This window comes from Pituophis catenifer, unplaced genomic scaffold, assembly GCF_029215685.1.
Source record: "Pituophis catenifer annectens isolate HBS135680 unplaced genomic scaffold, rPitCat1.0.hap2 SCAF_2, whole genome shotgun sequence".
NCBI lineage: Eukaryota > Metazoa > Chordata > Lepidosauria > Squamata > Colubridae > Pituophis > Pituophis catenifer.
In genome coordinates, this window is record NW_027256882.1 from 166,028,643 (window position 1) to 166,043,407 (window position 14,765).

Consider the following 14,765-nt stretch of genomic DNA (forward strand, 5'->3'; position numbering starts at 1 on the left):
TTGGTGTAGTGATTAAGGCACCAGGTAGAAATTGGGAGAAGGTGAGTTCTAGTCCCACTTTAGGCACAAAGTTACAGTATCTGGGTGATCTTGGGCCAGTAATTCTCTCTCAGCCCTAGGAAGGAGGCAAGGGCAAACCATTTTTGAAAAAAAAAAAAAGCCTTACCAATAAAACTACAGGGATTTTCCAGGCAGTTGCCAGGAGTCAGTTATGATATGAAGGTAGATACATACACACATAAATAGGGTTTCCCAAATGTTATATGAAATGCATCTGGAATTTTGCAGACACTTTCTGACAATTTCTGTCATAAATTGGCTACTAGGGGAGACATGATTGATGATAAAGCATAGACATACCTAAGATAAATGAGTGAAGATGATCTCCATTGCCTCTCACTGATCCCTGTATGTCATTCCCATCACTGTCACAGCAGCCACTTGATATTTTTATTGTTAAAAAATATCCATGAGGCCTACATAGAATCTAAGATGTTTTTAACTTTAAAGAATATACTGAATATTAAGATTATGCTTTGTTGCATGACAGTTTCCTGATTTTTTAAATTAAAATTCAGGCATACTGTTAAAAGTTCAGGTGGGGCAGGAAGCCCAACATGTATTAAGGGAGATATCTCTTGGCACATTGGTGCCAATGAGCACCGTATTTTGGAAACTCGGGGTACATACAGGCCTTTTCCTTACATTTTTAATGCCTTATATTTCCACTGAATTAAGACTTTCATACTGAAACAAGAAAAGATTTTCAAAATAAGCAGAATGTTGTATGAATATTTATTTTCTATCCTGTGGTTCCATTCAAAGGACAATCAAAATATCTCACAATGCAAAAAAATATTTTTAAAAAATCATACCAAATAAATAAGATTAAAAGAGATACAAATATGTTTCTAAAGTTCTAAATGTTTAATGTTTTAGTAAGTTTTAAAATAGTAAATCAAAAATTTTTAGGGTTCTATTTATGATCTTTCATATAATGCCTTATATTTCCACTGAATTAAAACTTTCATACTGAAACAAGAAAAGATTTTTAAAATAAGCAGAATGTTGTATGAATATTTATTTTCTATCCTGTGGTTCCATTCAAAGGACAAAGGACAAACAAATATTTAAAAAAAATCAAACCAAATAAATAACATTAAAAGAGATACAAATATGTTTTTAAAAGTTCTAAATGTTTAATGTTTTAGTAAGTTTTAAAATATTAAATCAAAAAATTTTTAGGGTTCTATTTATGACCTTTCAGTAAGTAGATATGCAGCTGCAGAGTCAATTTTTTTTAAAGTCATGTGGAAATATAAAACTCTATAAATACCGGGCATATATAACCTCAGCTTATTTGTCATTAGTAATTAACTTTTAACGTATTCCCTTGCTATGATAAATTGGAGCACATTCACCTTTTATTCTTACAATTTACAACAAATCTGCCTAATGAATTATTTAGGTTTACAATAAGGATGTTCAAGTGGATTAGGTGCACATACTTAATAAAAAGGCATAATGAATTATTAATATTATACAGGCATAAAAGATGCACCCCCTGTATACTGCAGAGTACATTTTGTATTATTTCCTGACTTGCAGCAAAGTAAGACTCTGCAAGATACAAGCAATCCTGCTGAAGGTGGCTGAGGAAAGGGTTAGGGTTAGGGTTACCATTATTCTCTGTTTCATGAATACCAAGTTTGGTCCAATCTATTTTGCAGCCCAAGGCTAAGAATTATCTGTTGCCTTCTTTTTCAATGCCCAGATGTTGGCTGGACTGACAGATAAGTATTCTTTTACTATAGGACAAAATTTGAGGGAAAGTCCAGCCCTACACTTGAAAATATTAGGCTGGTTTAGGAATGCAGAGTGGGATCCTCTCCCTCAAACTCTGTAGGCATTTAGCTTTCTTCTTCAATAATTTTTGAGGGGGGTGCAATGGCTTAGTGGTTAAAGATGCTGAGTTTGTCAGCTGGAAAGCTGACAGGCCGGGTTCAAGGACCGAGCACTGTGCAACGAGTTGAGCTCCCATTCCTTGGCCCAGCTCCTGGCCACCTAGCAGTTCGAAAACATGCTCCTGCGAGTAGATTAATAGGTACCACTTTGATGGGAAGTTAACAGCATTCCGTGCACCTTTGGCATATAGCCATGCTGGCCACGTGGCCAGAGAAAATGTCTTCAGACAAGCTGCCTCTGTCGACCAAGAAAAAGAAATGAGCACCGCCCCTTAGCATCGGACTGGAGAGGGAAACCATTACCTTTATCTTCAATAGTTTGCTGCCATTTCCTGGTGTTCTGCCACTTGGAGCTGTCTAGTTCCTTCTCTGTGCAGCTGGAAAGTAGTCAAAGAAACTGTCTCATGCTTGGATGCTCTTGATTCCTGCACCTGGAAGAGAGCTCTATGGAATCCCTTTGTTCCGTTTTTGTGAGAATTCTGCATGCATCATGTAAGGAGCCAGTGGTGGGTTGCTCCCGGTTTTGTCCGGTTCTATAGAACCGGTAGTAAAAGTGGCGGGAGACTCCACCCACCCAGACGGACATCATAATTGATGATCTGCGCATGCGCACGCATGCTCCTGTTGCAAACCGGTAGTAAAGGTAAGAACCCACCCCTGGAGGGAGCAACTGAGTGAACAGTGAAGAAAGGGCTCTACCAAAGCTGCTCCTGCTGTTTTATATCACTGGATCAGTGGGACATACAAACTATGCTGGCTCTTCACACCCAATGCAAGCTAACTGCTGATTGGGATCATAGGCCCATGTTTTATATATATATATAAGTCTCTTTAGTCTCCCAATGGGCAGCAGGGTGCTTGCTGGCTGCCAGAAAAAAGCCTAGAAACTAGTGGATTGGGATTTCACTGAACTAGGGCTGCATAAAAATCTTGGTTTACGTAGGAAGAACCTGGCTAAAGAGAAATACACACACACACACACACACACACACACACACACACACACACACACAGAGTATATATATATTTTCTGAGGTTTTCGCGGGTATTTGCATGTAGGTCTTTGGTTATTCGGGTTTTCTCCCGCGAAAAATTGGAAGTACCTTGGCGACGTTTCGACGAAGTCTCATTCGTCATCTTCAGGCTGGTGTCTTCGGCCTTGTGCTCCTAATTAGTATAACCCGCCCTTATTGACAAACGAATCCCTAACACAAAGAATAACACCAGACCCACACTCATGAAAACCACACAGGATGTCACCTTCACACATCCATGCAAAAAGCAAGCCTAAACCCACACCGATGATGAGGCACGACCACAAACCAGAAGCCAGACCACAGCTGCATCATTAACCACTTTAAACCCCTCCAATCCATACATGAAGCAAACTGACACACACCATGAAGATGTAGCACGACCACGAAAGCGGAGCCAAACAAAAGCAACGCAGGTCACGAGTTCAAATCCCCCTGCAACTCAGACCAGCCTGAGCACAGCCAAGCCCCCACCCTATCAGAACACACCCCCAGTCAATCAGAGTACAGCCAACCCCCCACCCAATCAGAGCACAGCCAAGCCCCCTCCCAATCAGAACACACCTCCACCCAATCAGAACAAAACCATGCTCCCACCCAATCAGTTCATACCTCCACTGGCAGTTAAAAAGAAGAAACAACCACGATCACACATTGCTCCTAGAAGCACAAGGCCGAAGACACCAGCCTGAAGATGACGAATGAGACTTCGTCGAAACGTCGCCAAGGTACTTCCAATACAAATACCCGCAAAAACCTCAGAAAACTCACTCTCTCTCTCTCTCTCTCATATATATATATATATATATAATTATAATTATAATTATACACTCCAATTTCTAACATCCTACAGACAGTATATTAAAAACATTGGCAAAATCTGGAGAAAATCTAGGCAAATTGTAGTCCTGCTGGTGCCATTTAAATGCTCAAGATTTGCAGAAAGATCAAGAAAAGAAAGGAAAGTGGGAAGGAAAGAAAAAGTTAAAAGTGACAATGGGCACCCGAAACAAAACAACAGATCAGAGAAGATGAATGTGAAATATTCAAGAGGAATGGTTTGAATATGTGGACATCCAGAATTCCCCAGCCAGCCTTCTGGATGGGGAATTCTGGAAATTGAAGTCCACACATCTTCAAGTTGCCACAGCTGAGAAATGCTGAACAGAGTATCCTGTAATTGGAAATGATCAGCTAGAAACTTCATGAGCAATATATACTTTAAAAAGGTCAGACATTCTTAAAGTTAGTAAAATTTAGTTATATGCTAGCCTGGGTAAATAGGCTTTTCTCTGAGCAAACCTGTCGAGGAGAATCCAATTTGCAGAGAGTTCCCATTTTCCTTTCCATTATCTGAATAAACATGGCTGACTATTTTTACTATTTGCTTTGATGATGCGTTCTTAAAAAGTCAACAACTTTCCTATTTTGTTACATTTGTCATGGCCCAAGAAAGGTATTATCTCAATATAAAATATTTTTTCTCTAAGCCAACATTCCTTTCATACAACTCAGAGCTCATCCACAAATCTCGTCATCCGTGGTATGAAGCTTTCCTGCTAACCATTTTGGAGGACTTGTTCTCATAAATACAGCCATTGTCTCATCTAGCCCACTGAAAAGGCAGCCTAAATTTAACTGTTCCACTTTTAACTATTTGCTGTTTTTCTGACCCAAATCTTAGCATCCAAATGACCTCTGATGTTTCACATGCAGTCTTTGTGATGACATAGCCAGTGACTGGCATCTGCTGTGCTTCTATTGGTCAACTGAAACTGCTTCAGGAAACCTCCTTTCCCTGGTTACTGTTTTGTGCTTCCTATGGCTATTTCTACTTACAGGAGAAACTATATTGCAGGTATGTCTCATGTAATGCCTGACCAGTGGTGGGTTGCTACCGGTTCACCCTGGTTTGGGCGAACCATTAGCGGTGGTGGCAAGAGGCTCCGCCCACCCGCCCAGATGTCTCTGCGCATGTGCAGAAGTGTTGCGCATGTGTAGTGTGCGTGCGCCCACAAGTGAACCGGTAGCGACGGGATTTGAATCCCACTTCTGTGCCTGACCCACGTTTGATCAAAGGCAGGGGTGAAATCCAGCAGGTTCTGACAGGTTCTGGAGAACCGGTAGCGGAAATTTTGAGCAGTTCGAACTGGCAAATACCACCTCTGGCAGAGTGGGGTGGGAATGGAGATTTTGCAGTATCCTTCCCCTGCAATGCCTACCAAGCCACACCCACCAAGCCATACCACGCCCACCAAGCCACGCCCACAGAACCAGTAGTAAAAAAATTTGGATTTCACCACTGATCAAAGGCTGTTCAAGCATACCCAGGCTTTTAAAATACAGTGATAAACCGGTCTCTTACAAGCTACTAGGCCTGTTTTAAACATTTGTTCAGTAGTTTTTCAAAAGGCAAAATATCTGGAATGTCTGGAAAAATATAATAAAAGTTTTGTGATGATAGTGGGTCAATTGCATTTGGAAAGAGATGTTTTGCTGATTCGGTCCTAGATGAGTGCAAGAAGATTTTCTGCTACTTCCATCAACAAGGAGCTTTACAAGCCCATCCCTTCAGCTGTTTTCCTGTTGTGAGAGAAAGGCAGCGCCATTTTGCCTACTCTATCTCATCTTGCAAACACCATGGGGTAGTCCCAGGTTCTGCCAACTGTGGCCACTGTCAGCCAGCACTTCCATTTCCTTGCAGTAATTTGGTGTATGGTGAGCAGATGATGTGGAATCAACAGGAGTTATTATTTACAGGATTTACATAGCCATCTATTCCATATAATAAACGCAAGACAGTTTATAAGAATCCATAAAAACAAAGGGCTAGGGCAGCCACTGAGATGTGCCTCTGAGGTCCTATCAGGTTGCCACATTTACAAATGCAGTCGTGTAAAACAGTTTATTAATCTCCTGGAAGACTGGCATCCCTCTGTCCACAAAGAGTCCAGCCAAGAGCAGTGGTGTGGAAGATGGGTCAGGAAGAAATGACAGGGAGTTCTTTAAATGTGCTGGAGAAGAATGTAGAGTTGGATTCAGAAGAAGTCTAGGTGACAGGTTCCTGGGCCACATATAGTTTACCTCAGTGGTGAAATCCAATTTTTTTTACCACCGGTTCTGTGGGTGTGGCTTGGTGGGCATAGTGTGGCTTTGTGGGTGTGGCAGGGGAAGGATACTGCAAAATCTCCATTCCCACCCCACTCCAGGGGAAGGATACTGCAAAATATCCATTCCCACTCCACTCCGGGGGGAAGGATACTGCAAAATCCCCATTCCCACCCCACTCCGGGGGAAGGATACTGCAAAATCCCCCTTCCCTTCCCATTCCTGGGGGAAGAATATTGCGAAATCCCCATTCCCACCCCACTCTGGGGCCAGCCAAAGGTGGTATTTGCCAGTTCTCCGAACTACTCAAAATTTCCGCTGCCAGTTCTCCAAACTGCTCAAAATTTCCGCTACCAGTTCTCCAGAACCTGTCAGAACCTGCAGGATTTCACCCCTGGTTTACCTAGCTATTATTTAGCTATTATAGTTTACCTAACAAACCCAGCACTTATATTTGGAATATTCATTTTATTTATTTATTACATGTAATTGCTGCCCATCTCTCAGTTCGAGGTGACTCTGAGTGAGGTATAAGCTAAGCAGTCTCAGACAGTCTGTTTGTTTTTGTAGTTAAGGCACCAGGCTTGATACTGTGAGATACCTGAGTGCTAGTTCCCCTTTAAGCACAAAGCCAGATGGGCAACTTTGGACCAGTTACTCTCTCTCAGTCCTAGGAAGAAGCAAGTGGCAAACTGTTGCACTGATAAGACCATACTTGGAATACTGCATCCAGTTTTGGTCACCGTGATAAAAAAAAAAAAGATATTGAGACTCTAGAAAGAGTGTAGAAAAGAGCAACAAAGATGATTAGGGGACCAGAAGATAAACGAGACAATGAAAATTTGTGAGAACTGGAAATATCTAGTCTAATGAAGAGAAAGACTAGAGATGACTTGATACCAGTCTTCCAATATTTGAGTTTTTTTTCACAGAGAGGAGTGGGTCAATATATTTTCCAAAGCAACTGAGGGCAAGGCAAGAAGTAGTGGATGAAAGTGTAGAAAGTTAGTACCCACCCTTCTCCTAGAAAAATGAAATATTCTAGGAAATATTAAAAAAGCAGAATATTATACCTCCCTGGATGAGAAAAGGAGAATCATGCTCTTGGAAAGCACTCCCACCTTTGTTAATAGCCTCAGAAAGACTGGGCTATCCTATCTACAAAACAAAAGGCTGGGCCAACTTGCCTACAAAACAAAAGACCTTCATCCTCAGGACATGATAGGATTAGCCCTCACTCAAGATCCAAACCAGGACAAAGTCATTAAGCCATAATAGGAACACAATCCTCTGCATTACATCATCACCCAGCAAAATTCATCCAAGCCTGGCATTCAAGACAACCTACAAGGTTACCCCTGCATGGCCCCAATCTGACAACCAATCAGAATACATTTCTGCCACAGGAAGCAAGTTCAAAGCCCAAGAGAGGGTATAACTCTCTCTCTCTCTCTCACCCATGTGCTCGATTGCCCAGGACCTCAAACCATGTGGTCCTGTCCACTATTAAACCATCTGAACCCAGATGGACATTTCTTCCAACAAAAGCTTAACAAAAACAGCCAACCTAGAGTTAAGGAGAAATGTCCTTTCAGTGAGAACAAAACAATCGGTGGAATGGCTTGCCTTCAGAAACTGCTCCATCACCAGAGGTTTCTAAGAAGTGATTGGACAACCATTTGTCCAGAATAGTATAGGACAGGTTCTCCTGCTTGAGCAGAGTATTGGATAGAAGACACACACACACACACACACAGAGAGAGAGAGAGAGAGAGAGAGAGAGAGAGAGAGGGAGGGAGGGAGGGAGGGAAAAGGATAGGGAGGGAGGTTCAAATGATATACAGTACTGTATTTGTTTCTCTTCCTCCAACCCTTTTAAATGATTTTGGAAAAATCATCTCATTATTTTATAAAACTTAATTGCATTTGTTTTTGGAAAAATTGCCTATTTTTCTTGTCGAAGAATTAGGATACTAAATAAATGAAAACTCAAGCGCAAAAATTAAAATAGAAAGCACCAGGGCATAAAGAAGGCTAATAATAGCCAATTACTACTAATAAAAAACAGAAATCCTTTTTCTCCCTGGAATTTCTGGTTTAACTTTGATGAGAAGTTCCTTGTGTACTTTTGCAGCCTGAAATGAAAACAAAATTAAAACCAATACTGGAGAAATTGCAGGTCTATGCTAAGAACATTCCCAGTAACGACCAAACTGAAACGTTCTTCATCCAGCAGTGGATGACTACTGTCTCTAGGACTACAGCTCCCAGAAAACATAGCGCGGCTAAATACTCCACAAAGTATTTCAGTCTTCCCGTCGCGTCTCTCGGTTGTTCTCGCGATACTTGGGGTTTTTTTTTTCTGCCTCTCACCGGCCTAGGTGCTTCAACCCCATCCCTGCACCTGGCTATGGCCGATCCCAAGTATGCGGACCTGCCCGGCATTGTGAGTGACAAGAAAGAAGCCCCTGCGGGGAGAAAGGAGGCGGGGAGGCTGGTGCCGCTTTAAGGATGGAGGAGCATGAACTGTGCTTAGGGAGAGGAAAAGGGTGGGGTCGGATAGGCTAACTAGTAGATATGGGGCTGCGGGATGGATGGATGGATGGAGGAAGAAGTGGGTGGGAGATCTGCTTGTAAAAAGAGAAGCATCTGAATGTAAAGTGGGGCTTTCGATCCGCGCCAAGGAATGGAGCTTCTTCGTCTTGGCTGAAATTAGAGGGGTTTAGGGGAAGCCCCAGAGCTCAGCCTGATCCCGAAGGAGGCTTTTTATCTGGCAGCCGGGATGACGGGGTGTCATTAAGAAAGGAGTGCCTCTGAGCTTGTGCAGAGAGGTGGGGGATCCCCTGCAGAAAGAGCCGGGAGTATTGAGTAATATTCTGGAGGGCAGATGTTGCCAGCTGGTTCCCCACACTTTTCAGAATGCAATGTATTTTGGCTGCCACTTTGTATCGGTACTGATTAAACATGTATTTAGTTACCCAGAAAAGAGTCATAATGGAAATTGAAGAAAAGGTTGATAACGAATGTTGCATGTGATTTTGTGCAAACATAGAAAGTATAGGCAAAATGTTTATTAGGGTCCTCTCTTCACTGTCACATTTTATTTATTTTTTTAAAAAAAATTCCACTTCTCTCTAGGTTTTCCCCACCACTGCCAGGATGATAAAATATAGTTGAATGAAGAACATGAAAATTAGATATTACAATCAAAAGCGATTCCAGAATCAAAGGGTCCATTATTGATAATATGCTGTGCAAATCCTATGGCAGCTTTCTCTAAAGACAAGTCTGATGACTAAAAAAGCTCAAGTCAGAGGGATACTTTTGTTCCAATGTCTTAAATGTCTGCTGCTGTTAGTGGCCGACTGAACTGACAGACAGAACAATAACCAATAAATTGTGCTTGTCTCAGTTAAGAAAGGGCAAGTGTCACATTGAAGGATATAGCCTAAGGTGTAGGTTGCAGATACTTTATGGGTATTTTATCTGGAGTGAAACAGAAAACTTAAGGGGTGGCACATTCCATGCCCTGTAGCAACAGCTCTCTATTTTGTCCTGTCATTGGAATAATTCAGCATTTGTGAGGAATTATTGCTTAGTGGTTAATGGCTTACTCGGTGCACAAGAGATTCTGCATTCAGTCCCTGGCAGATCAGGAAGCACTGATATTTACACATACCTTAGTCAATTTCCAATGAGACCATTACAATGTGCTTTAAAGAGCTGCTATATTAGACATAACACCACTGCTACATAAGAGCTGCAATGAATCCCAGAGGGTTTCTGGATGCAGTTCATGTTGCTGATTATACTTTTTAAACCTTTACATGACATGGGGCCAGTTTACTTGCAAGGCCGCTGATCCGTAATGATTTCTTCTTGTCCCACTAAATCTGGCAGATGGGCATGCTCCAAATCCTCTCAGTGAAATAGTATCTTCTGTTAACATAAGGAAGCATGCCTTCTGTAATGACATATCTTCTGGAATTACTTTCCCCCAAAATACAGAGGCCTAGATCCTATTGGCCTTTTGGAAGGCTATGAAAATCTTGCCTCTTCCCCAGATACTGGAATTGGTGGAGCCACAGCGTGTGTACTGTTTTGTTTGATGTTCTAAAGATGTCATTTTTAGGGGCTTTGATCCACTTTCTTTTAATTAGATTTGTAGAATTTGCTTGTGTTCCACTTCTGTTTCCTGCCCAGTGATCCTTGGCTACATGGACAGCTATCTACATTTGTTAAATAAATAAAAGCCAATTGATACATTTGGGAGGGGAAATGCTGTAATTTGAAATCCCCGAACAAAGCAATGTGCACCTTCTATATTTATTTCATATATTTCCTATTGTACCAAACATGATCACAGTATGCACATTTTTCTGCTGAGAGTTTTTTTTTAATTACCCCCACCATGCCTTTGCTAATGACCATGTACCTGATTGCCTGAGTTGCTTTAGCACTGATGAGGCCAATAGTTTGAAATTCTGACTGGAGTTTATAGACCTAGTTCTGAACAGCAGATGTGGTAATATCAACTACTGATTTAACCTGAATCACTATGTATTTTCTGAGCAAGGAAACAACACAAGTAAGTATGTAGATTATACATGGAATTCAATCTGGTTCACGGATCCCCCTGAATTCTTCCCTTTGAATCTTTAGTTATTATTGAAAAGGTTCTGTTAGGGCTGAATAATTAAAAACAGCTGCTTTAAGTGGTGAATGGGCTAATAAATATTCTTTGGGCCAGTATGTGGGATTTATTTATTTTGAAGGTTCCCAGCTCTATCCTGCCTCTGGACAACATACAACATAATTAAAAATAAAAAAAATGCAAAAATATTACAAAAGAAAAGTTTGGAAAACCTGTTACTTAACAGATCACAGATCATACTTTAAGTGTGTGGTCCATGTTGTTATGTTCTCTGATTTTAGTTCTTTAGATAATAAGAGTTAATTCATACTATTATTAATTTATGGCGGATCTTTGTTTATTTTTAGGAAATATTATTGTAATAGGTCTCTTCAGAATCTGGAGTAATATTCTGATTTTCCCCCCATCATTGTTTTTCAGGCCAGGAATGAGCCTGATGTTTATGAAACAAGTGACCTCCCTGAAGATGATCAGGCAGAATTTGATGCGGTAGGAACATATAAAATTTCTATTGTTTTTTAAAATTATTAATACATTAAATGTGGGTACCTATCCTTGGACTATTTCCAAAAATGTCATTTCATCAAAAGTGACTTGTATTGCCTACTATTGTTATATACAGTGACCAAGTGAAAGGAAAAATGGAAATTGGAAAGTGATATAATTTGGTCTTTTAAATCTTTATTAAAGAGAACTGGATTTCATAGTTTCTTTTAACCTGAATAAACGGAAAGAAACTCTCTTAAAAACATCGAACTGTTAAACTGTTGATGTCCTTGACTGCCTCCCTCCTTCCTTAATGTGACTCCACAAAATAATTTTGAACTGTAGATTTTCTAAGGAGAATATTTGTTGTTTTGTAATAATAATTTTCTAAATTAAGATTAGATATTAGACAATTGCTTTGGAATTTTTCAAAGTTATTCTTATTCCTTCTTGCCTGAAAAGAGTTGTTTTTGTGCCTTTGTATATGTGTGAGGCTTTTTAATATGTTTTTTATTAGTTACATATGAACTTTAGTCAGTTTATACTCAAGTGCAAGGTTCCCTTGATGTCTTCTTAAAATTCTTGGTGGGAAACCATCAGCAAAACTATACTAGGCAAGTGTTAATTGACTTTGGTGATGAGACCTTTGCTGTAATGAACAATCAATTGGTTTTATACTTGTTTTATTTGATTGTTGTACGCTGGTCAGAATTGCTATTTATAAGATGGGCAGCCATACAGATAAGATTAATAAGAAAAATAAATAAATCCAAGCTTTTACAATTAGATGTAATAGTTAGTAGTCCCAGTCTGAAAGAAAGAATTCCAGGAGAAGCTAGGGAAAAAAAATCTTAAATGATTCAGAAGGGCTGGCATGAATTTTAAACTATTGTAATATATTATGAGTGATATCTGGAATGAGGCATGTATTTCTAAATATTTGTAACAAAAAATATAACTGAAAATATTAGATGTGTCATTTGATTAAGATAGACTTTTTTATATATGCACTGTTTAACATTTATATTCTACATTCAGAAAAGAAAAATACTTGAATTACAAGAGTCAATCTCACAAGTTTAAAATCCTAAGATTTTTATATGCCGCAATATATAATTCGCAAATGTGTGGATGAAGAAGCTGTTTTATGTTTCTTCACTTAATGAAAATGAATTCAGTATTACAAAACTTACTTTTTTTGCAGTTACATAAACTTTCATTTACTTAACTGCACAAGTAGTCCTTGTTTAGCAACTGTCTTGTTGCTGTTTTCAATTACGATGGTAATTACAATTGAAAAGTAAGCTCATGACCTAACCCTGACATTTATGACCTTTGCAGGTTTGTAAAGTAAAGCTGAAGCAAGATAAGCACAGTTGCAATTTTATACCCAGAAGAGAATGAGTAGGACCAGAAAAGCCATGACATCTCTGAGATTTAAACTTTACTGTAATAGATTTGTTTGGGATGGGGAATAATGAAAATCTCCAAGAACTCAGCTATTTTGTAATATATGCCAAAAAAGCATAACTAAGAATTTGAAGAATATCACTTATTTTTTAACAAAGAAGGAATTATAATAATCCTTTAAGTAGCTATAGAACATTTTAAAGTAAAATTTCAGGGTGAGATTTAGCTACAGAAGGAATAGTCCTGGTTAGAGTATCTGGTTTCTATCTCACAATGCTGCAAGCCTATGATGGAATGGCATTATGATTTGTCATGGTGTGATCCCATGTTCTTAAAAGTACATTCAAATGATAGATTGCTGAACAAGTCCAGTGTCATGATATTTTTTTCTGTGGGGGTGCTAGTTGAATCTCCCGAAGGCTGTATAAAATGGATGCTATAGATTTTAAAGTTTAGAATCAAAAAAGTTTTGACCCCTTGTTTTTGTATATCCCTGTTTGCACTGTAATCAGAATATTTAAAACTCCCTCACAAAGCCTATTCATACTGACTCTGGCTTTAATAATCCAATCTTCCATTCACTTTTTTTTTTGAACTAACCGTAGCATCCATTGACAAATGCTCCGGCTCAGAAAATAGTAACATAAACTGATTCCTGGACATGGTAGAAAATGCATCATGGGCTCAAGTGCTCATTCTCACTTTGGCTTCTCTGTCATTCGCCCAACCATTAATGGCCTCTTGAAATTAATTCCCCCCAAAATTATTAATCTTAGGTATGATTTATTTGAAATAAACCAGCATCAATCAATGTACTATGGAATTGGTATGTGTCATTAAATCACAATTAAGATTAATTGCAATTTGGCCTTATGTCCTAACTTCTGATTAACTTGAAACTGATTAATTAGAAATAAAACTGAAAGCTTCAGGCCATTTCATTCTCATTACAATAAACTATGATTTAACACGGTGTCAACCTGTAGTTATTTTAAATTAGGCTCTTGGCACATCATGGTAATCTGGAGGTTCTAATATCAAGTCAGTATATTAACTTTAATATTCCTTTTTGGTTCCTCCTTGAATCAGGAATCCTGTTTTATCCTTCATAACATGTCAGAGTTGAAAATTTTTTGTTGTTGTTTCTGATCCCTGGCTTATTAGAGATGTAAATGAGTGATTCCAGTTTGGTTGTTCCATTTTTTGTTTAAAAAAGTTTTTTTGCATTTTTGTCCTAAAAATCAAAATCACAATTATGTAGAGAAAATAATTACTATATAATTTAAAAGATTGGATTTTTCAGGATTTTTCAACAACAAATGTTCTTTTATAAAAATGTCAGTTGAACAGTGTTATGAATTTTTTTTTTTGATACATATAAAAACCAATAGTAATATATATTACCTTAGACCAAACTGCATATATGTGCAGGCTATTTCTCAGGCTGATAAAAATTTAGGAGAAGATTTTGTAAATAGACACCTGCAAGTCCGTCCATTTTGTCAGTGAAAATATATCTTTTTCTGTTGAAGAGAAATTATGAAAGATTCTGCCCTAATGCCTTAGATTAGAAGATGTAATAGGTTCGAACTGAAAAGTAGATTAATTAGTAATACTGTACATCTGTAATTTGATTCTTTATACTTCCTTACACACTTAACAAGAATAAATATCAAAACTTCACAATCCTTGTGGGATTGTGCCTGGAAAAAGGATTTACGGTACGTTCATTTGAGTCAACTGCTCAAGAGTTTGAGTACATAGCAATGAGTCATTATATTAAATTATTGTGATAACCTGAAAAGATTGGACAGCAAAATAATGCATTGTCTATTGTTTCTGCTTTATCTACATGGGCACATTTGCTCTGCTCTTGGAATTTTACAATATTTTCCTTCTGTAATATGGAAGGAAAATATAGCAATGCATTTAGTATGGCTTCAGAGAAATTGCCTTTCACATATGTCAGTTTGCTGAAGTAAACTTATTAATCTCCCCCCTCCAATGGGAAAGAGATAGCAGTTTTGATAGTTGATATTGAAAACCCATGCCCAGTTTCAGCATTTGGTATTTCTAGGCTCAAAGGATTCGATTAATTGGGATGAAAAG

At 38.8% G+C, this 14,765-nt stretch overlaps 1 protein-coding gene across 1 annotated transcript in view; it reads left to right on the forward strand.

The window, feature by feature from the left end:
- The first annotated feature begins 8,466 nt into the window (after positions 1-8,466).
- The window catches only part of DCTN2 (dynactin subunit 2), a 58,189-nt gene continuing 51,890 nt past the window's right edge, over positions 8,467-14,765 (forward strand). The window contains exons 1-2 of the mRNA XM_070937983.1: positions 8,467-8,552; positions 11,181-11,249. Of these exons, the coding sequence (XP_070794084.1) occupies positions 8,517-8,552; positions 11,181-11,249 (105 nt within the window). The 5' untranslated portion in view covers positions 8,467-8,516. The remainder of the gene's footprint in view (positions 8,553-11,180; positions 11,250-14,765) is intronic.